Source organism: Ceratosolen solmsi, unplaced genomic scaffold, assembly GCF_000503995.2.
Source record: "Ceratosolen solmsi marchali unplaced genomic scaffold, CerSol_1.0 scaffold6, whole genome shotgun sequence".
Taxonomy (NCBI): Eukaryota; Metazoa; Arthropoda; class Insecta; order Hymenoptera; family Agaonidae; genus Ceratosolen; species Ceratosolen solmsi.
Genome location: NW_011948414.1, coordinates 16,061,600 through 16,086,772, shown reverse-complemented (window position 1 = coordinate 16,086,772; position 25,173 = coordinate 16,061,600). Strand labels below are relative to the sequence as shown.

General features: G+C 26.2%; 1 protein-coding gene across 4 annotated transcripts in view; it reads left to right on the top strand.

Moving 5' to 3' along the window:
- The window catches only part of Moe (moesin), a 20,158-nt gene extending 2,888 nt beyond the window's left edge, over positions 1-17,270 (top strand). For 2 of the 4 annotated variants that reach the window (XM_011507255.1, XM_011507254.1), the window contains 9 exons: positions 676-855; positions 12,096-12,128; positions 13,314-13,436; positions 13,566-13,838; positions 14,881-15,210; positions 15,279-15,521; positions 15,656-15,831; positions 15,910-16,126; positions 16,313-17,270. In XM_011507255.1, the coding sequence (XP_011505557.1) occupies positions 676-855; positions 12,096-12,128; positions 13,314-13,436; positions 13,566-13,838; positions 14,881-15,210; positions 15,279-15,521; positions 15,656-15,831; positions 15,910-16,126; positions 16,313-16,477 (1,740 nt within the window). In that variant the 3' untranslated portion in view covers positions 16,478-17,270. The other 2 variants (XM_011507256.1, XM_011507257.1) reach the window with 2 other exon arrangements.
- The last annotated feature ends 7,903 nt before the right edge of the window (positions 17,271-25,173 follow it).

Genomic DNA, 25,173 nt, shown 5'->3' with positions numbered 1-25,173 from the left:
CTCTCTCTCTCTCTCTGTCTCTGTCTCTGTCTCTGTCTTTCTCTCCTCGCATATTGTCTCTTATAACGGCGCCGCCTTAGCAATCCCGTATTCTCGTCTCCCTAAAGCTTTTCCTCGATTGTTTTCTTTTAATGAGCCGCAAGGTGAGACGGCGGGACTGTCCCCGAGATCAGCAATAGTATGTCGAATGAGCGTGCACGCGCCTCTTAATCCCTCGAATTTTCCAATAAGCATTTATGAATGGTCGGTCGCGGCTAGAAAGTACGCGAGGCGTCGTTCAAGAAGGCGTCGTTGTAAAAAATACGTTACATTCAAATCCATCCGTAACCAGCACTACTGCTTCGAACTCTTTCGCGTTTACTTATTTCGATAGAGGCTTTAAGGAGGCATTTTGCTCGCTTCTGCCAATAATAATAATATTAATAATAATAATAATAATAATAATAATAATAATAATAATAATAATAATAATACGTTGCTTGCGAGTATTTTGAAGAAAAAAGAAGAAAAAAAAAAAAAAAGAAATATTGAAAAAAAGTCTCGTAAACCTTACTTTTCACTACTATCGACCGATAATGATTTTTAAAGCGCAAGGGCAGAGGAAATATTAAGGTTGACATTCTTTTTATGAAACGTTTCATGTGCCGTTCGCGGGAAATAAAATGACAAATGAAGATGAATGTGCGGGTGACGACGATGGATGCAGAGCTGGAGTTTGCGATTCAGCAAACAACGACCGGCAAACAACTCTTCGATCAGGTCGTCAAAACCATTGGACTGAGGGAAGTTTGGTTTTTCGGTCTACAATATACGGATATTAAGGGTGATCAGACATGGATTAAGCTGTATAAAAAGGTAAGAGTAAGGTGCATTCGCGTTATAACGTCTGCTCCATTACTTTATTCTACTTAATTTTCTTTATAAACAAATTCTCTTAATACTATTATTCTCTTAATTATTCACGCATTTATCAAGTCAGTCCATTAAATCACATAACTTTATGAATATATATACATATATATATATATATAAAATTTTTTTTCTTCTTCTGTTTTTCATAGTTTCATTAATCTTTATTATTATGTAAAAACACATTGTTTTGTTATTGTTTTTATTGTTTTGTTTCTTTTTTTTTCTTGTTTTTTTTTTATCTTCAAAATTAAAATATCTTTATATATAATTTTATTTTTAAATATAGTAATAATACACAATAATAGTAATAAATACGCAAAAAAAAAAAAATTTAATAAATAATTATTCATTGAAAATAGATGTATTAAGTAGCCTAGTTTTATAACAATATTTTTCATAAAGTAAAGAATTGAAAATTTTTTAATTTTTAAATATGTCCTGCCAATGATTAAAACTATTCGTGAAAATTAATACACTAACAATTAATTAACAATTTATTACAACATATATTAAATTGATTAATCATTTGACATTATAGTCGGAAAATGTTATCATTTAATTCAAGGCATTTAATTAATATCAGCACTTATTTCCTTGATTAAATTATTAGAAATATAACAAATTATTCTTATGTACGCTGATTCTCTGAGTACCTTTTCGTAATGTTAATTTTCGTAATATTACTGAAAAAAATTGGATAATATTTTTTATGTATTGTTGTTGTTGTTGTTGTTGTTATTGTTATTGTTATATTACCATTAGTATTATCATTGTTATTACTATTATGATTACTATTATTATGATTATTATTGTATGATTTTTATAATGTAAAAAATACGTTGTATAAGCATTTTAACATATTAATGCGCGCGGATGCGAGCTTATGTGTATTAATTTTCTTGTAAACAATAGTTGAAATTACTCTACTAATGGCAATTAGATTGATTTGTTTTTTTTTTTTTTTTTTTTTTTTTTTTTTTTTGTTTCTCTAATCCAGTAGAATTAGAAATATTAATTCTATAAAATTTTGCTATTAAAAGTATTATTTGTGTTGAATAGTAGATATTATCACATTATGTATAAAAACAATCGTAGTTATCTTAAGCAACCTCAATATGACTTTTAAATAAAAATTCTAATCAGACAAATAACAGCGATAATGCTTTTATCTATTTTGGATATAATTGAGCTGAAGTGAAAGTATGCGTCAGATATCGATGATAATTATTCATATACCATTTTTAACAAAGCCAACTAATGCGAGTGCAATAGCCTAATGTTCTCTACCTACGCATAAGCAACAACTATACTCTCGTAAGAAACTTTTGCATTTAAGATTGCGCGATAATAGTGCACTAGGTAGCACTACTACATTTATTTACTTTTTTCTTTTCTTTTTTTTTCTTTAATAGAATTTTTAGAAAATCTACTGTGTGAAATAAGTTTATAAGTAACTGGAAAAGCACGTGAATTGTTTAGTTCGTCATACGACACATCGCGTTAATGAGTTTGCAGATGAGGGGAGAAAATCAACAATTTCAGCCTATGAAATAATCATCATGATTTTTATTTAAAATTAATAACGAAAAAATACTATTTACATGTTTGTGGTAGTGTAGTACACGTAGTCATCAATGACTAATGAAGTTTTTTCTTAACTGAAATATTTATATAATACTCGCCATGTGAACATCGAAATCGAATCGAGTAGCTTCTTTGTTTCGTCATTGAGAAAAGATAATCGGGTCCGTGTAGTGGAAAAATATTTGATGCAAGAAAGGATAAGGAAAATTAATTTTTCTCGAGGTCACGACCGAGTCCATTCGATTTCACCGTGAACTATGTTAAAGTAGATACATCATGATGGTTTTGGTTACTCGGCAAAGGTTGCGTAGACATTTTTTTTTTTTTTTTTGTATCGATGAATTGGTCGATGACGCGTTACGATGACGACAGGGACGATGGTCTACAAGAACGGGTTTATCAATTTAACAACAGGCTAACCTAGTTATCCATTTGGACAATTGTCAACACGATATTTTTTGTCACCTTCATCAGTTGTACGATCAGAGTTGAAGTAAAAGAAAAGTACATCCAAATTGCGCAATCATAATTTTGGGATTTATTTACCGAACCTCGTGACAGCAAAACATTATGGCTACAATAATCTCCTTGTATGTATTATTGTACACATCGCTACGGATAGACACATCGTGAAGTTTTCTTCGACATTCAACAAAAAACATGCACATGACCTCTTATAACGCCATTAATTTAGCAGTGTTGCTATGTTGTTGCTATTTTTATCCATTATATTTATATAGCAAAACGATTTAGGAATTAAAATTGTTTTAATAATATTTTTTCTTAACTCATTGTACACTCGATCAATTACAAATTTACAAATTAGCTTTTCATGTTATTATTATTGACGCAATCCATCATTTATCGACATCCGCTCAGATTATTTTTTAAGTTGCTTGAATTGTTTTTTTTAATAAAGAAATTAAAGTTACGATTGCTCGCTCTATCGTTTCAATACATTTGTCTGTTATTGAATCATTGTACAGAGAATTTAGGGAAAACTAGATTTACAATATTTTGCAACGAACATTGCTAATATATCTTCTCCTTATTTTACTTTGGGTTTTTCATTCTTATTTATTTATTTATTTTTTTTCCCTTTCTTTTTTCTTTTAATCGTGCATATAATAAAGTCAAATTAAAATGCCCTACTATTGGAAGGACGTATTGGAAGGGTGGAAAAAGGAGCTCGCAACAGTGACTTACTTGTGCTTTTAATATAGGAAAGAATAGAATAGTCCTAGTGGCCGCACGTTTGACTTCGACTGCTTATGTCATGCCAGTATGTCTTCCTGTTGCCGACCCGTGAACGAGGAGATGCGCGTCAACAGGCACTCATGACTGATGTCATCATCAATCCGCTTATATTTGCGTATATATAACTCGCTATTTTACACACCCGGCTATTCTATTTTCATTTATTTCACTATTAGGGATCTCATGTCCATATGCACCACGTACAGAAAATATAATGTACTCGCAGAACCATATGAATGAATTACATTTTTAATTTTTTTTTCTTCTTTTCTTTTCTTTTCTTTTTCTTTTTCTTTTTCTTTTTCTTTTTCTTTTAGAAGTATTAGAAGGAGTGATTTTATTTTATTCAGAAATGCAAAATTTACGTAATGGAAAATTTAAAAATCATGATAACGAAATCTAGCTTCGGTGCTCGTAAAAGTTTCTAATTTAATCACTTGAAAATAAAGATAATAATTTAAGCCGTAGCCGGATTTATTTTATATAAGTAAAAATGTTATCTCTCGGCTAAATGATCTTTTAAGATTTTCTTGATTCAATAAATCATTGTTTATCTTATATTTTTTTTCTTATACTCTTAACTTATTCTTACATTATTCATGCATTTCTGAATACTATCAATAACAAGTCAATAATAATATAACAATTGTCGCAAGTTTATAATAATGATTTTTTTTTTTTTTTTTTTTTTTTTTTTTTTTTTTTTTGATGAAATAATTTGATTGAAATAAATTCTTAAGCACAAATAAAAGTCAATTAATGTCTTAACGTTATAAAAGCACGAATTTATAGATTTAAAGTCGGGATAGAGTAGGCCAGCCATTCGAGTTGCCGTCAAGTAAAATTTCTGCGAATAATAAACAACCGTTGACGAAACGTACCTTCTCTCGAGTCGTGCAACAACGCTAAAGTTTCTTTCACGAAGAGAGGAAAAAAAAAACATGTCTAGAAAAGGAGTCGGACGATCGGCAATCGGCAATCGGCAATCGGCTTTCACCGCACGAGCGCGAAATCCAGCGACAACGCAACCAACACGACACGACCTACGAGGACGAGTTACATTCCAAACCTTGACCTCAAATTTATCTTCTTCTACATTTCTTACATTTTCTTCGTTTTTCCAATGTTGCATTTCACTTGTGTGTTACAGAAAATTTCTAATTCATTCTTTCTTTAATGCACATGTCTGAACTAACATCGACAGCATAATTATTTCCCATCGAGTTCCATTGCTGCCATTAAAAACAAGTTACCGCTCCTACTTAGTAAGCAAGTTAGCACGTTAGTTTTTCATGGCAAAACTTGGTTATTTATTTTTCTAGGAAAATAATCTTAATTTCTAAACTTTAATGTTAACTGTTAATGAGCATTTTAATGCTACATATTACTATACGGATCAAAAGTAGCGAGTGCCAGTGACTGTAAAATATGAGATCACTAGCATTAATCAATCCAATTGCACTCTTAAGTGGGTGGGAAACAAAAATTTACAAGCTAAATTAGCCTATCATTTTGAAGCTGCGTGGCTTCACGCCACAAAAACCACAGGCTTTTTTTCTTGATAAAAACTAATTGTGGAAGACAAGTATGGAGACATGGATAACAATTTTTAATTGCATATTATAATTCGTAGTATGGATATAATAATGTTTTTGGGAAATATTTTCAAAATCTCCAAGTTCGTTGCAATCTATAATTTTCATCCATGAGATGTCGTGTCTGTCTATTGATTCAATTACAAATAATTTATCGTTTTATTATTAAATGAGAAGATGAAATGTAATGGTAAAACCGCCGCTAGAGTTAGATATGAAAAAATTTGCACAAATGAAGGCAATTTTATACTGCAGAATTTATAATTAGATAAGTAAAAGCATTTTTTTTAAAGATGTTATAAATTGTTGTTCTATCTACAGCTAGAGATTACAGCTAATAATCATTACTAAAATAAATCTTATTATCTGCGCGACGTCGTGAAATCTTAATTTATCATGTACAATTGTTATATTTATTTATTCTATGCCCGGTTTATATCTTGTACGTAGGTAAATATATATTACGTTTATTAAACACATTTATTTTATTTTAAAGCTATTCCGTCTCTACTTTATAGAAAACTAGAAAAAAAGTATTTCAATAAATGGCTAATCAATGCAATATTTAGAAGGCAAAAATATTAAAGGATACGAGATATATTCCAAAAATAAATAATGAAAATGTGACTAATAGTGAATATTTAAATAAAAAATTTTATTAATTGCAACATTTTCCTATTGGTTTGATTATATATATATATATATAAATAAATATATTTGATTGCGTAGATATTTCAGCTATTATTTAAATTCGTCTTTTTAGAATTTCAGTTGTTGCATTATAGAGAAATTTTAATATTATGACATCGACTATTTTTTACATAGATTAAATAATATAAAGTTTTCATTCAGTGGATCATGCGAAGACATAGTTAAAAATAATATATATCTAATAACAATGCACGAACGTACAAATAAAACTATGTTTCCATTTTTGGTTTTAAAATTAACACTATTGGTAATTTTGTAATAACTTTTAATTATTTCTTCAAGTATACATCAAATATATGTGCAGTACAATTATATATTTTTATTTTTTTTTTTTTTTTTTTTTTTTTTTTTTTTTTTTAAATATCTATAAATATAGCATTTTTATTAAAGAATTTCAAATTGATTATTAAATTTAACAAATAATAACATACTTAGTATTTACAATTAGTTGAAAATTTAATTTAAATTCATTTTTATTTAGTGATTAAAATATTAAATCGTTATTCAAAATTATTCGTTGTTATGATTTTTTCCAAAGTTTTAAAATATCTTTCGGGCAGTTACAATACTCGCCAAAAACCCTATACTTAAGAAAGTTCACTAAAATCACGATGTTCATTCACTATTTTGTATTAGAAAATAAAGTGAATTAACTTTGTTCTTGAATAATCGAATGTTTATTTTTAATCAAACATATAAAAAAAAAAAAAAATATGTATATAATAGAATATTCATATAGATATTATTTTTATAATATTACATAATATTGCATATTTTAATTATTGTCCATGGATATGATTTAAAAAATGGAAAAAATGGGATTAAAAAAAAATGAAAATTATACTTACTTGATTTTATTAATATACTCTCAGGATAAATAAAACTTATTTAGTTTCATACAATATACGGGATTATCTATCGATTATTAATGCATTAACATTATATTACAATTGAATTGGGTACAGCTATTGTATTTAATAAGATTTGGAGGAAACGAGAGAGCAATCAGATAGAATAAACATAAAAAAAAAACCATGAACATGATTAATATGAAATGAATTAAACAAGTATATTAGAACATTAGTTAGATACTTGTAAAAAAGAAAACGCCTTTAAGATTATGTTTAAATGTATCGTTAGTCGTTGTATTTATAATATTTACAAGAAATTTTTTTTTTTTTTTTATTTTTTTTTTATAGAAAAATTAAAAATGAAAAATTTTATTCTGTAATTGCTTCTATCGTAATATTTATATGACAAAGTAGAAATTAAGTATAATATGATATTTGAATTGAGTAGTAATTGTCGTAAAAGTATCATCGTAGCAGTATTTTTTGAATGTAATAAAGTTTGATTTAACGAAGCTTTCTAAAGGTATGCGCATAATGCTGTTACGCTCGGAAAAGTTACGTTTTAGTTACATCACAAACCGCGTCCTTCAACTTATAGTTTGCTGATTAGAGCCAGTGTGGTACTGAATATTATAGGCTTCTCCGTAATAAAGGACCTTTTTAAAGTTGGACAAAAATGCTCTCTTGTGTCTATGTGCGGCACTTCCAGCCGGAAAGCGCGATAAGACGAGTGGTGAAGAAAGAGGTGAAAAAGAAAGTTCGAAAGCTGAGAGGCTGCTCGGATTCCGATACAGATGACGAGTTCGACGGTGAATTGGTAAGACGAATGAATAAAGTCCTCATCATCGAGAACTCGACAAAGTCACTCTCTACTGACCTTACTTCGTCAAGAATAAATATTACAATTATTTTGTTATTGTAAGAAAGTATGGGGACCGACTCACTTTCCCATTCATTGTTACCGTTAATAATGTCAACAAATCTCTTGGCCTCACAAAACTAATGGAATGCCGTCACCCCGATAGACATAAAGTCATACACTTTGACACTTATAATTATTAGGATTTCATTACTCTTCTCCATTATTAATCTATAATATTATAAGACACCATTAAATCATTTTATCGAGAGCTTATGTTCTTAAAAGTCGTCTATGTATATCTAAAGAATTATTAGACTTTACATAATTATAAGAAAAAATATATTTTTAAATACTTTTGCATAATTTCCTAAATTACCAATTTCATCGCAATCCCAATGTATTCACAATAATCTCTATCAAGTAAATAACTGTAATATAAATTTGTCGTTGTTTAAATAATGATTTTAATAATAATAACAACTAATGTGTGTCTTTATATCCGCGCGTTGTGAGTAATTGTGAGTAAGCAACTGAATGTTGGAAATGGGTAGATAAACTATTATAAACTTGGATAATAATAATAACTTTTAATTACATTTTCAACTTTAGCACAAAATGAACGTGGTGTAAAAAAAAAAAAATAAAAATAAAAAAAATATGTAAATTTCTATAGAAGAGAGATAAGGTTAGAAAACTTAATATTTTTAAATAGAAAATTATATAATGTTATAATCAAGTGTTTGCGAGATCGACTGAAAATTGTCAATTAATACTACATCAATATATTCTTCTTCTTTTTTTTTTTTTATTCTATAATTATTATTTGTTAATTTAAATTACAATTAATTAATTACCGAGAGATAAGATAACCGATTATATTTTTCAGACAATACTCTATATTTTATGTAAATGTAATATTTGTAACATCTAACATAATATTGACAATTTAGTAAAGTGATGTCTGTAATTGTGTCATACATAATTATACAATTGTCACCGATGTATCGTCAATTATCAATGTCTAGTAAAAAACATTAATTTATATATTAATCATCAAATTACACATTGATTTTTAATAAAGTAACTTCTTTAAGCAAATTAATCAGCATAATAAGCACTGTCCAAGTTCAAGTGATGTTCTTGTAAGAAAAATCTCCTCGAAAGGAGTAATTAATGTAAAAAAATTTCGAAACAGAAAATACATCTTTGTATAAAAAAAATTCTGTTTATTATAAGTATCTCTTAGCACACGTAATTGTAATTAAATTTTGCATTAACAAGTATGTCGTTAATCATCAATATTCAAGATATAAAATTCATTAACAACTAAGCTTTTACTTTACAATATATATATATATATATATATATATATATACGGTTTGCTTTCTTAATAATTATGTTAATTTTACATTATACATAGTCGGTAAATGCGTGTTAACAATAAAAAATTAAAAAAAAATTTTAATATATTTATTCAAATATATTTAAAAGCTCGACAAATCAAATATTTTTACGATATTATCTAATAAAAATCTAAAACGGAGATGAAAGTGGGGAAAAAGAAAAATAAGAGACATTTGCTTGCCAGTACGTACTACCGAGTGAATTCGAATGAATTTTATGAAGATCCGCGCGCAAACGAACCCACGGAAATTACATTTTGTTTACCGATTCTTAACGATCGCAAATAATAATAAACACGTTACAGGTAAAAATACTGGATATGCAATTGCCGTGTGAGCGACGTAACAACTTCCTTCGCATCGTGTTTCATGCCAGTCCTGTTGTTATTTTTAATTCCGATATTAGCTCATAAATAAAAGTACGTTTAGTCTGTTTCTTATACACATATGACACATGAACTGTTAATCTTATTGCTTTATTTTCGTCGTCCTATCGATTATACTAAATATTTTCATACAAATTGAATTTAAATGTACTTTATAACATCGGACTTGTTTTCTTTCTTCTTCTTTTTTCTTAGCAGTTGCTTTATAACTCTGATAATTTCAGGAAAGAAATGAAATTTTTTATTTATGCGGAGGAAATTAAAATAAATTTATGCGCTAGGTTGCTTGCGTCAAAATCTTATCTTAATGTAGTAATTAAGAAAATGCTATTGAATCTTAATTGAGCCGTTCAATCGAACATTTATTAAGTTTTGTCTTAAATATAATCTTCATCCATTTCTAAAAATGCTCGAGATAATAAATTGAAAATAATCATTCGTATTCGTAGTTAAGTATTATTTATAATTAAAAATATTTTTAAAAAACTAACATAAATCAAAGATAAATAAAAGCATCAGATTTTGAAAGGATTATTAATGCTCTTGTCAGAATATTAAAAATAAAAATCCAACTGGGAAATAAATTATAAATCGAAATGAAAAGTAATGGTCACGAGTGCGGTTTCATTTGTCTTCTGCGATGTTAGAAAAACCAAGTGTGAACTCTTATGTAAGATAATTCTATTTTACCCAACATATTTTGATCTTTTTTTTCTTTTTCTTTCTGCTTTTTTACTCTCCTTCTCAAGACTGCCATTACAATATTGAATCAGACCTTGCATCAAATGTCAAGCTTTTATTTCTAATTCTCGTAATTAATAATGTTATTGGAAATTCGTTCAACCAAAGTAAACAGATGTTTTCAATAGTTGAATTTTTAATTCAAACTTAATAAAGGCATTTATTTTATACGTTTTAAATTATTATATAAAATTGTAAGATTTATAACGATTAATTATTTATCGTTTTATTTGTGAACCCTACGTCAATAACATTCGATCATACGATCAAACGATCAAATATAAATGATCGATTAACAATGAAAGAATATTCTACGATGGGAGCAATTTGTCGATACGTAATTCGTAATTCCTGAAAAAAATATGACCTTAACATTGAAAAATTATATATTATATTTTACACGCTTACCTATGTATTAAAATAAAAAGACGTGTTAATTATTTATTCATAGTTAAATAGAGTGCGATGGGAATCCCAAGATATGCATACAATAAGTATTTCGTATAACAATATACTATATACTTTCCAATATTTTAATCATCAACTTCGAAATATCGAATTTACGATACTTTGTCTCTGACATTATTTGATTGTTATACAAACTATTGAAAATTTTCTGAAATATTAATTTACTACAGTAATTTTTAATCTTTTTGCATTATAATTACAATGAGCCCCATAATAATGTTAAAATATTGTAGTTATTTAAGGATATTTTTAAGAAACTATTAAGGGCTTTTAAATTTATAATTTATGAAATATCATTTCTCAACAATGTACTATATGTAATATATATATATGAGAGAGAGAGAGAGAGAGAGAGAGAGAGAGAGAGAAATTTAAAACAATAACTAGAAAAAGTAAATGTTTATTTCTAATAGTACGAGTATAAAATTTATATAAAAATTGCGCATTTGGTTTTTTGACTTTTGTTAACACACACAGTCTTGTTATAAAAATATCACAATATCAATACAATAAATTAAGCGTCTCTTTATAATTCTATTGATTTTTAATTGAATTTTTATGCTTAATACATCAGTTAAATACAAATTTCTTGCAGTTTAATGAAATGTATAAGATACTTTAACAAGTCTTGATTAATCGCGCTTTACCTTATATTATAATTTTTAACTCGTAAAAAACATTTATATGCAGAACATTAGAATTTCCGAAATCATAGAGCTACTAACTAACAATATGCTTTTTACATTTTTTTTTTTAAAATGCTTGCTTGGTGTGGTACTAACAACTAGCAGAGCGGACTATCTTCATTCTTGTCTAGGGTAAGTCAAAACTTGGTAGCAAGTTGGCTCTTTGCGTTCTTACATAACGAACCCACTTTTCTGTCAAATTCATTATTTTCTTTATCAATAATTTATCTCATACTTATTCTACGTACAAAAATAAGACATTATATATTTGATTATTTTGCCTGCATTTTCAAAAGATAAGATAAATTTTATGATATGAAAAGAATTAAATCGAATACGCTTATATAAATTAATTGTAAATTACAAAAAGTAAGTAAAAAGAGCTGCCTTATTACATTAAACAATGAAGAAATGAAGTATTGAGCGAGGATTTGAATTGTGCAAGGTAAAAGAGAACGGAATATCGAATATAAAATGACTTACGTTCGCATGTATAATCACTATAATTTCAATGTGTAGAACCATATATATTGTCATAATGAAATTACGTAAATTAAAGTAAATATTAACGTATATAATTAAAAATGTTGATATTCAATTAGTCAAAATAGAAAATGAATACGTTGAAAATAATTGCAGGTTCTTCCATTTGGCCCTCGAAAAATATTCAACGTAAGCAATGCTTAGAAGAATATAAAAAAACGCACAGGTTTTTTAATAAGTTGACTATGTTTGGATATCTTAAAGGACCTGCGTAGTTGCATGGAATTTATAACCCGAATGATTTATTCCTTAAATAATGTTTGATAACTAAGTGAAGTCGTGTCTGATTTTATTATATTTTCCCTTATTCGAGCAAATACTTTTCAAAAACTTCAAAAAAAAATTATGTAATACGAATGAAGAATTTTCATTAAATAAATAAACTGCCAAAGGAATGAAACGCTAACGTTATTTGTAATAAACGATCGTGATTCGTGAATTAATTTGCAAAATTATGTTTCACATATTGTATAAGAAATTTCGAAAATTGAGTCTAAATAGTTTATACTTTTGTATTGAAATTCGCCGAATTAATTATGTTTACGAATCATACAAGTACCATTAACAAGTGAATACGCTTTCGAAATTGTACTTTTATCGCCTGTTAAAACGCATAATAAATAGACGCATTTTTTTTCTATTTTCAAACGCAGGCATTGCTTGATGTGAAAGCACACATATTGAATTTTCTTTATTTTTATTAGTAAATAAAACTTGAATGGCACATGCAATTTCATTTTCAAAGTTTTACTATTATTTTTTTTTTTTGGTTTTTTTTTTTTTGTTTTTGTTTTTGTTGTTAAATCCTTCGTATTTCTTACTATCAGGCTTTTATTATCTTTCAGTCATTCCGCAATTTTGTGTGCAATATAATATATATATTTACAAAAAAAAAAAAAAAACTATCACCTACTAGCATTGAACTACAGTAGTGTAACATGAGATATATATAGTCCTAACCTATTTATTATTTATTTAAATTAAAAAAAAAAAAAAAAAAAAAAAAAAAATTTGTTTTCCGACCCTCCTATTAATTACAATTAAATTGAAAAAAAAATCATTTCTTATTTTACGTTTGCAATTTGTTACAATTTCAATTACAACGAATACTAAAAGAACATGATTAATTCCTACCCCCCCCCCCCTTCAAATCTTTATTTAATAAAAATTTTAAAATACAAAATTTGCACGTTTGACACTTTTTCAACAATTTAGATTTATTTATAATTCATGTTTGTCAGTTTTTAATTGTTTGAGTATTTTTAATATCTAGAAAATTTATAATTACATATGTATACATAAAAATTCTTGTAGGTTATGAATCAGGAAGTTAAGAAGGAGAATCCATTGCAGTTCAAGTTTCGCGCAAAATTTTATCCAGAAGATGTTGCCGAGGAACTGATTCAAAATATAACTTTGCGGCTTTTTTATCTACAGGTTAGATATCACTTTAATATCTTCTATCATAAACTATTATTCGCTTAAATTTCAAAATAATAGCACTCTTTCGAAGAAGAAAAAAAGTATGCTAATGATTCATTGTAAAACGTCGTTTGCATATTCCAGGTGAAAAGTGCTATTTTAACTGACGAGACATATTGTCCACCCGAAACATCAGTATTGCTCGCATCTTACGCCGTACAAGCCCGACACGGCGATTATCAAAAGAGCGTTCATGTTACCGGATTTTTAGCTAATGATCGTCTGTTACCGCAGCGTGTTATGGATCAACATAAGATGAGCAAGGAAGAATGGGAGACATCGATCACTAATTGGTGGCAAGAGCACAGAGGAATGTTACGCGAGGATGCAATGATGGAATATTTAAAAATTGCTCAGGTAATGAGATATTTTTATAAAACGCGTAATAATATTTGGAACTGTAGCTAAGAGTACCTGTGGGTACTTGTTTACCTGTCATTATTTTTTATTTACAATTATTATTGTTGTTATATCTGTCGTCCCTGTTAATTATAATCCTATTTGTATATAATAGTACTTGTCTAACTTTATTCAGTTATTTAGTTTATTTATTTATTTATTTATTTATTTATTTATTTATTTATATTATTTATATTATTTATATCAGAGAGTTATTTAATCAAAAGAATATTTATAGATGGAATTACGTGTACAATTAGAAGTAGTTAGCTTTCATGTAACATTGTGATAAAAAAAATATTAATTTTACTGATGCTGCACATTTATTAGTATGTGGAAATGTATTCTTAAAATTCTGAAGATCGTTTAAAAGTATTTTGTTAAGACAGAACTCAAGAACAAGGAAGTTTTCAAAATAAAATTCAAAGTCAACGAGATACAAATTTCTAGCTTTTTTCTTTTATTTCTTTTCTTTTTATATATATAAATTTTTTTCTACAAATAATTTATAAAATAAAGTATTAAATAATTTTTTAAAAAGACAGTCGCAATTTTTTCCTTGATGAAATACTTGCTTTTTTTTGTCCTGAAAAAATACTCTCAACTTTTTCTATTATTTATTTCGATTATGAATTAAGAGTTTAATATTTGTTTTAATAATACATTAATAGTTTGCAAATAACTATTATTTTGTAATAAATTAATCGACGAAAATTTACTTTAAAATATTGTAAGTATTTAAAGTATTTCAAATTTTGTAAAGCCTTATTGCTCTTATCGTTAAAAAAAAAGCAAAAGAAAACAAAAAATAAAAAACAAAAAAAAACTTTTCATGCCATTATTTTGAATGTTTGAAATTAATTAATTTTATCTTTCATCTTGTAATATCATAAAGAAATTTATAAATTGAAGAAAAAAAATTGCGTACAAATTTTAATGGAGAAGGCATGTATTGTCACGTTCACGCACATATCCTGAAAGTTATATCCTTTTATTTCAGGATTTAGAAATGTACGGAGTTAATTATTTCGAAATTCGCAATAAAAAAGGTACAGAACTGTGGCTGGGAGTTGATGCTTTGGGTCTTAATATTTATGAAAAAGATGATAAGCTGACACCAAAAATTGGTTTTCCGTGGTCGGAGATTCGTAATATTTCATTTAACGAAAAGAAATTTATTATTAAGCCAATTGATAAAAAAGCACCAGATTTTGTGTTTTTTGCTGCCCGTGTCAAGATAAATAAACGAATTTTGGCACTTTGTATGGGAAACCACGAACTTTATATGCGCAGGCGTAAACCCGATACTATTGATGTTCAACAGATGAAGGTTTGTCTCCCTTAGGCATTTGAAGTTTTAAAAAAAATTGTTACCTTTTAAAAATTGAAAATTTTTAGGCCCAAGCTAAAGAAGAGAAGCAAGCTCGCGAAAAGCAGCGAGAAAAGCTCCAATTAGAAATTGCAGCTAGAGAACGGGCCGAGAAAAAGCAACAAGAATTTGAAGAACGACTTCGAACTATGGCTGAACAAATGGAAAGGAGAGATGCAGAATTAAACGTTGCTCAAGAGATGATTAGACGTCTTGAGGAACAATTGAAACAATTACGCGCTGCCAAAGAGGAGCTGGAGAATAGACAAACGGTAGGTGGCTTACATTCTAATTAAAATTTAATGTTTAAATAGTTTTATCGGGCTGGTACTCGATCGATTATTATGTTAACGGGCATGTGAGCGATAATTTTATAATTAATAATTAACTTTAAACTGTAAATTAGGAATTAACGGCGATGATGGAGAAGCTTGAGCGATCTCACGAAATGGAAGCCGCTGAAAGAGCAAAACTGGAAGCGGAGATTCGTAACAAGCAAGAAGAAGTTCAACGTATTCAATCAGAAGTTGAAGCAAAAGATGCCGAAGCTAGAATGTTACAGAAGATTGTCGAAGCTGACAGGTAAAAATTAGATATATAATTGTAACAATGAGTATGGTAGTAAAGTAATGGTGGCAAAATTATCGATATCCGTTTTAGGCTTCAGCAAGAAGAATCCGAAAGAGAGTATCAAGCTAATACAACACCACATCATCATCATGTCGAAGAAAATGAAGAGGATGGTGATGATGGCGAAGACGAAGTACCTCATGGAGATGTAACTAAAGAACTTGTAACCGATGAATCAATTATCGATCCTATTGAAGAACGGCGCACTCTTGCCGAAAGAAACGAACGCCTTCATGACCAACTGAAGGTAAATAATACAAATTTAAGCATATAATTGTTTATTTATAAGCCTGTCCCTATTTTTATTTAACACTGTTCACGTCAGATAATTACGTTTGTAATTTAGCGATTAACATTTTATGTATGGGGATTGTGTAGACTCTGACTCGTTCATTGACGGAAACTTGAATTAAATTTAACGTTTCGTTTGCAGGCATTGAAGCAGGATTTGGCGCAGTCACGCGACGAAACAAAGGAGACTGTCATGGACAAAATTCATAGGGAAAACGTTCGTCAGGGTCGTGACAAATATAAAACATTACGTGAGATTCGTAAAGGGAATACCAAGCGTCGCGTCGATCAATTTGAGAACATGTAAAAAGTAAAAAACCGTCACGCGACATCTCTTAAGTTCTATGTGTTGATTTTTTAATATCTTTTTAAAGTCCTTTGCTGGCGAATAACCGTGCATGCAGCAGGTATGGCGAACGCATTTGAGTTTAGAAACCTTTGAACACTTGTTTGAAGTATTTGAGAAGAATTTGACCCAAGATAAAGCTTATAATAATGATTCAAAAGCTTTAATAACTCGGAAGATTTATTACTGCGCGCCTATTTTAATCGAGAGTACTGTTGACGTTTGCCACGTGATTTAGATAATCTTTAAAGACTTTCCTGAGCAATAAGGACTCCTTTAGGATTCTTGAGCGAGTTGAAAACCAATACAGAGTTGCCATTGTTGAAAATTGTTTTTAAACCCTTATTAACATTGGTTTCTTCAGTAATTGCCATCAAAACATATTTAAATACTTAAGGACTTGTTAAAGAGCTTGAAGTACATTGCAATTGCTAATATAGCAATATATATTTATACTAAATATTAAAGGATTGTAAGTCTTGATTGCGCCAGTGCACAAGCATCTATGATCTTAACAAATAATGGAAGTGCCTGTCTATTTTCAGTATCAAGTACTGAATTGCGTCCAAATTTATAAGTTATTAGATTATTACTTCCAACTCAAGCTCTTACACAATTTCTTAAGCTCTACAAACGATAAAGTTTCTTTCATTACTTATAAATAGCTCTAGAAATAGATATACTCTAAACCGAAGCATCTTGAAAATTTTTGAAAAAGAAATTATTTTAAATTCTTATATTTTAGACATTGATGTTCAACGTAAATATCTATATATATATATATATATATATATATTTATATATATGTGTATATATATATATATATATATGTGTGTGTGTGTGCGTGCGTGCGTGCGTGCGTGCGTGCGTGTGTGTGTATATGTATATCATATACCATATACCATATACCAATATCGTATATCGTATATCAAACGATTTGAAAAACAAAATAATAACAGAATATTTCTATTTTCATAATTTCTTTGACTTTGTGACTAATTATTTTATATTCCAATGAAACACTTGTGGCCTTTATATATGTGTGTGTTTATATATATATATATATTTATATATCTATGTGTATATATGTATATATATATGTGTATGTATACATTTGGGTGTATGCGCGCGCGCGTATATATATGCGTATGTATGTGTTTGTGCGTATGCATATATATATTACATATATATACATATATATACGTACATACATATATATGTGTATGTATGTATATTTGTAATGAATACTTACAATAGTTGTAATAATATTTTTTGCAACGATCATAATTAACGTTAATAAGTGACAGATATAATATGCACGAGTGAAGTGGAAAGTGAGCGAATGCGAGAGTAAGTGATCCAAACGAAATTGTGAAAATTAAGGAAATCGAATTATATTTTATATTTGAGGCCTTAAGTTAGTTTAATAACCTAAATGAAACAAGTAATTATTTTGGATTTGCATTTCCTTAAACTATAGCTTAAGTTATTAAATACTGCCTTCAATAATTCCTCGAGTCTACGTGAGTTCTTAAGGTCAGTATTGCATAAGAAAATTAAAAATTATATTTTAACCATAAAAATGATCTAAATTTATTATTTTAAAATACGATTTATTCTGAATGTTTAAAAAATTGAGAGTAAAAGAATTATGAAATAAGACAAAAAAACTCTAAAATTGTATTTGTAATCAATGTTTTTTAGAGTATATTATTTTTGATTACTAATGATAATAAATATTTTTTTATTAATAAGTTTTGTTACAGAAACAATTTTTTTTTTATTTTTTTTTTTTTTTTTTTTTTTTTTTTTTTTTTATTATTATTATTAATAAAATCATGTTTTTAAATATGTAGAATAAATTCTTATTTCAGAAATAATTAATTTCTTAATGAAAATATGTAATATAAAGTAATAAGTCGAGGGATACATACATATAACTTAAAGAACAATTGTAGAATTGCGGAAAGCATCAAACATAGATATAAGTAGATATTTTTTGATGATATATTTAATAGTAACATTTATAAATGATATCATTATTATTGTATTATTACATTATTATAATTATAATTATTAATGTTTATTAGATTGGTAGTGTTATTATTATTGATATTATTATTTGACGATAATAATATTGAAATTTTTAAATCCTCACAAGAGTAATTGAATTAAGTTGAATTAAGCACTACCTGCAGATATGAAATATTTTGTACGATTGAATTTTCTGGAAAAGTGAAAAATCATAATAGACGTTAAAAATTTTATTATCAACATTTTGGAATTTCCTTTTGTTCTATCATTTTAAAATAAATATACAAAATTTCTGAGAATATTTTATTGACATAATATTTTAACGTCATTCATTGTATCTTGAAAAACGAAGTAAAATTGTTTTAATCATGTAATCATCACATGATGCGAATAGAAAATTTTTAAGCTCATTTTTGTCAATGCATTAACGTATTTTACTGTTTTATATTTATTATAAGAAATTTGTCCGAACTTCCATATTGTATTTTGTAATATAAATAAACAAAGCGTTTAAATTAAATTCACAGAATAAACACTCATTAAATTGAAATTATGAAATAATGCAGTCGTATATATATTACATTATGTTAGATAATTTATGAATTTTTAATTACCATTACATTAAAATTGAGAGTTTTCATGCTAAGTCAGAAAAATGTAAACAATATATTTTTATAAATTATTATGTTTGACCAATGATAATTGTACAGTTTTTGTAATTTCACTTCAAAATTTGGTATTTTTAGATAACTAAATCATTTTAGCAAATATCAAGAAAAATAATATCTATAAGTAAAAAAGGCAATTTGTATTTAATGCTTTAAATTAGTTTTTTTTTTTTTTTTTTTTTTTTTTTTTTTTTTTTTTTTTTATAAAATTTAATTTACATTTTTTATTAATATTTATTCAAATGTGTAATATAATTTAAAAATATAATTATACATTGTAGTCCCTTATTATTTAAAATATTATTAAGTAATTCTGAATGAATTATCAACAATTTTTGTGTTTTAATGTACAATCTAGAAATATATTCTAAATTAACTAATTGTGCATGTCATAATGTAAAAATAATTAATTAATTAATTCTTGTCTTTTATTTTCAGTCTTTTAATATTTTTTATCATCATATAAGTTTGAATCACGTAATATCCATTTATATAAAATACATGATATCATGAATTTTTTTTAATTATAATATTGAATTTATTTTATAAATATATATTCAAGTATTCATGATTTACACTTTTTAATAAGTATTTAACACCAAAATTGATCATTTTTAATATATATATTGTATAATATACAGGTATATGTGTAGGTATATCTTTATTTTATTGTTTTTGATATTTATATATATACATAGATTTGTATTTAACAATTTTATGAAAATAATGACTAAAATTTGGATTTGTCAAATATGAACTAAAGCAAGTAATTGGTAAATTATATAAAGGTAATAGAATGCAGATTACATGTATTTGATAGTTAAATATTAAGATCGATAATATACGTAAAATTTATTGCATAATATTTATGCTTCAGATATTTTGTATTTTTTTTTTTTCAATATCCAGTAATTATTGTTCAATTACGATGAAAAGAATAATTCCATAGTACAAATTTACATAAAAATTCCAATTAACGCGATATTAATTAAAACTATGTACAAATTTTTTTTTTTAAATTCTCGTTGATATTTGATTATCATTTGCGTGTAATCAGTTATTTCTCGAGTTTCCTGAAAATTAACTATTTCGTCATAATAATTTCTTTAAATTTTGCTGTATTTGAAAATTTAGTTATTTTCTGATAAAATAATATATCGACATATTTTTATTTAATCAAATAATGTATGTAAATATCCAAATTTAAATATTTATTTATAACTAAAATATAGTATAATTTTACTTTGTAACTGTCTCGTAAATCATTGGTAATAAATATTATTAAAATTTTATGGAAAAATATAATGGAATTAAAATAAATAATATCAAAGTATAATGAAGCAACGTTAAACATATAAACAAACAAGCAAATGAACAAGACGCAAACATTGAGAAAAATTTTAATATAACTTATTATTAAAAATATAAAAATTAATTTAACAAGAATATAGAATATATTATTTCAATTTGTTTAAAAATTGCTTATTTTATTTTACATGCATAGATTGATGATACCAAAAATATATTTCTAGATTGCTGATCCCAGGTATGATAGTTTGATATATATATATATATATATATATATATGTATAGAATATTAACACAATAATACATAATTAGTATATGTGCTACTAAATAATACAGTACAATAACATATAACTAATCAAAATAAATAGAATAAGAAACAGATAATTATTTTTAAACGATATAATATTTACATTATATTATTATATAAGTAAGACTTGTAATTGATTTATTTATCAACTTGACATTTAATTTGACAAATAAATAATAATTCTCTACGAATCGAAATTAAGCTTTTCATTTTTAATGCTGAAGCCAATCAGTCAAGATAATCCAAATAATGCATAGATTATTAAAGAATAATTATCAAGTTTGTCCCTATTTAAACATTATAATAGCCTCTTATATTCCTCTACTCTATAATGCCGAATGACCAAGTATCGATATTACATTTAATAATCCAAACAACCTATTAAGAGTCTACTAATTTAAAGACAATTACTAGTCTTAGCATACTTACGGTCCCTACGTACACTCAATCTACATTGGCTTCTTGTTATTTTTATGTTGGTCGATTGCTTTAAGATAACTCAAAGCGATTGAAATTAATCTTAATACGTGGAAGCACACAGTCGTTAAATAGATTTCAAAATTTCTAACATCGAGGTAGATTATCGAAAGAATAATGACTTAAGTATATATAACATCAGACTAATCCACTATTGGCTTATTCATTAAATAAATAAAAAAAAGTTTTTTTTTTTTTTTTTTTTTTTTTTTTTTTATAATAAGAAAAACCATAAGACTGCAATTTTTAAAAGACAAAGTAAATTATTTCACTGTTATTTCATCTATATTTTAAAAGAATTATTTTACGTGTGCTCGCATCAATAAAAAAGAATTTACACAATCGATTACTATCGGATTCTGATTTTCATGTTTTGTCTCTACTCATATTAATCTCAGACGGGGAGCGATTTGTAGTGTCAACTATATATTATATAATTCTTTTTGAGAATTGATAATCGCTTATAATTATTCAACGCCGTTACGTAATATATAATCTGCAATAACAATATGCCTTTGGCAATTTTAGAAATACTCGAACTGTTAATTTTATTCGTCCATTTGACGACGTTTACAAAATACATAATTATTCTTCTTACTTCGAAAACTTTTTATTTTTAATGTATAGTGATATAATATGTTGATGCTTTCGTAGATAATTTAACAATATACCTGATATTCTTAATTTTTAATGCATAGCTAATGTCAGTTTTATTAGACTGTTGATACAAATTAGGTAAAAAACAAAAAACAAAAACAAAAAAACAAAGCAAAATAATTTATATCGATGCCCTCACTAAATGATCTTTTATTATTAAAAAAAATTAACTGCAATTTTATATGCTTATTTGATAAATGCTATTGTTTTGTAACATGAATAGCTTATTTTAGGATCGATGATACATTTACGTTTGTTTTGTTTTGTAATGCAATAATCACATATTATTGACTCATTATATGGGAGGTCGATTTTGCATTTATTTTTCGGATATATCATCTATTTCACAACAGATTTAAAAATCATTTATGTTATTTTAAATTAGCTTAACAATAAGCATAGCCCTTGGTATATATAAATTTTATAAGTATAATAAGTTAATTGTTTTATTTTGCAACTTTAATACATGGCTTAAACAAAAAAACAAAATACTATTTTCTTTAAATACAGAGACTTTTGCATTAAGCAACCTTAAAAACTTTATCCATTTTCTATCATTCTCACTATACATTCTCTACTTAGTTAATTTACAGAAAGAAATATCTATATTTGTATGTGCTAGGCTTAAGAATTAATTTCGTACATAAATATTGAAAATAATATTTTGACAATTATCATTAAGAACACAGCAGTATGGATCAGCAATATTATCACAAACTTATAAATCAAAAGATTTCGCTTATCCAATTTTTACCGTTTTTATTACTAAAAGCTTTTTGAATTTTTCTGTTCGTTTCATTATCTCGGCATTATTTTCTTTTTAAATAAAATTTTTTTCCCGTTTTTATCCGTATGATAATCTTTATGTTAATATAATGTTTAACGGATTTACCAATACTCTCTAATTTTTAATCGAATCTTCTAAACTAAATCATTAATATTTATTTATCTTTTTACTAAACCACAATTCTCTGAACTGCATAACTATGATCGCCAAATGAGTAAAGCCAGTAAAGTAAAATATTAACTTTGTCGATAAATTCCATTATGTACGTATTAAAAAAAAAAAATAACACTGCTACTAAAAATATTAATGTATAATTCAAAATGATACTTACAAGATGAAAATGAACTAAATATTTGTATTTAGAAATACATATTTTTGCCATTCTATTGCCAAATCTACTTTCGTTTGTAGAAGAAGAAGAAGTCAAATTCCGAGCACTGTTAATAAATTTCTAATTAATGTTAATTCTATTTTAATAAAAGATTATAATGGACATATAGCTTAATAAAATATCAATTAAATGTTTCAAATATTTGTACAATAAAAATTTATCGCATTTAATTCACTACGCATAATGTCTTTCTTGTCAATGGTTTGTCTCATTAAACATATGATTACTTATATATTTGTAATATTCAGAATTATCTATCAGCACACATGCTACATTTAATATTTTACAAATTATCTTTAATAAAATACCATTATATTATTTAAAAACGATCGGTTTTTTGTCTCAATGAAAGTTGAAAGAATGCCTAACCATTGAATTTAAATAGATCATCGTAGCTTACTTAATTGTTCAAATATCCTAAAGAATAAAATAATTTATTCTCATTAGAATCTTTGGCTTCTCTTATAGGAAAGTCATCTGATTATCTTAACAATTAACTGAAAATTTTTGTATACTTTATAAAAAAAAAAAAAAAAAAAAAAATTATAATAATTAAATAAAGATTAATAATGCTGCTAATTAGAGCAATGTTATATCATATTATCTGGCAAAATTGTTTAAAGTTTCAAAAAAAAAAAAAAAAAAAAAAAAAAAAAAAAAAAAGGTATTTTTTCCAATTTTTTCTAACACGAATATAATTGTACATTTTTACATTCTATATCATTAAAGAATTAAGAATCGTCAGACTTAAATTGGTGGTAAACAATTTTTCTAATATAATTTCTTTTTCCACATAAAATATGAAGCTATTTTTATCTATCTTATCTATCCTAAAAATATGTAATTGTCAATCATTGTCGCATATAAATTCAAGGTACAAATTTGTTCCAATGTAAGTTATTTTATTCTTTTCGTAATTGATTCGTGCTTCGATGTATAACATCGCTTGACATATCAATCGTTGGAAAGAATAATTTATTTTTATTTTTATATTACGAATAATTCAATAACTTCTTTTTAATTAATCAACGATGTTACAAAAAATATGGATTTTAATATATGATATTAGTTTTATAAACTAAGGTTAACTTCAAAAGGATTATATCTAATATGAAAGTAACAAATGTAAAATAAATGTGGGTTCCATTGTAAAATACGGCCATTCGGTGACGCAGATTAAGGTGAGAAATGCCTAAGCATATCGCAGCAAGTCGATTACAAAACGCCAAAGACTCGGTTGAATTTCTGACTTGTTCTTATCAATTTACAAGTATTATGATAATAGGTAAGAGTATTAAAACTCTCGTATTTATTTTTGCAATTTTATCTTAAATTTATTTACCGAAAACTGCAATATTTAACAAAATTACAAAAAATAAATTACACCACAATAAACTTTAATTATATATACATATATTCATATATAATAACATTGTGTATATATATATTATTTTAGATGTTTAATAACAAAATTGTTTATAACAAAAAATATATCTGCATGTACAAATATATACATAACTATCGTTAAATCCATACATATACATATATAATTTAGCAAAACTTTTGAAACTTAATAAGCATAATAAAGTAGATAACAGAAATAGAAGATAACAATTTGATATTATTATAATTATATTATTTCCAATGTTTTATAAATGATTTAATAGATATGATAATTATATCGATTACTTAAGTACTGTAATTATTAGTAAAATTGTAGAGAGGTCAATGTAATTAATTACAACACTTTATACTCTTTAATGTAACAACGATTGGCTCTGTTACAAAATTATAAATGAAAATTACCTATCTCTTTATATATAAAATAAACATAGGATTTCAGTAATATACATTCACGATTGTGTCGAGCAGCAAATACATTATTATATTATAAAATAATTTTTAAAATAACGTACAAGTTCACAACAAAACTATTTATATATTTATATATATATAAAATTAAATTGTTCGTTTGACAATCGTTAAGACTGATTTTTCATTATTTAATTTTTAAAGTCAATTATTTTT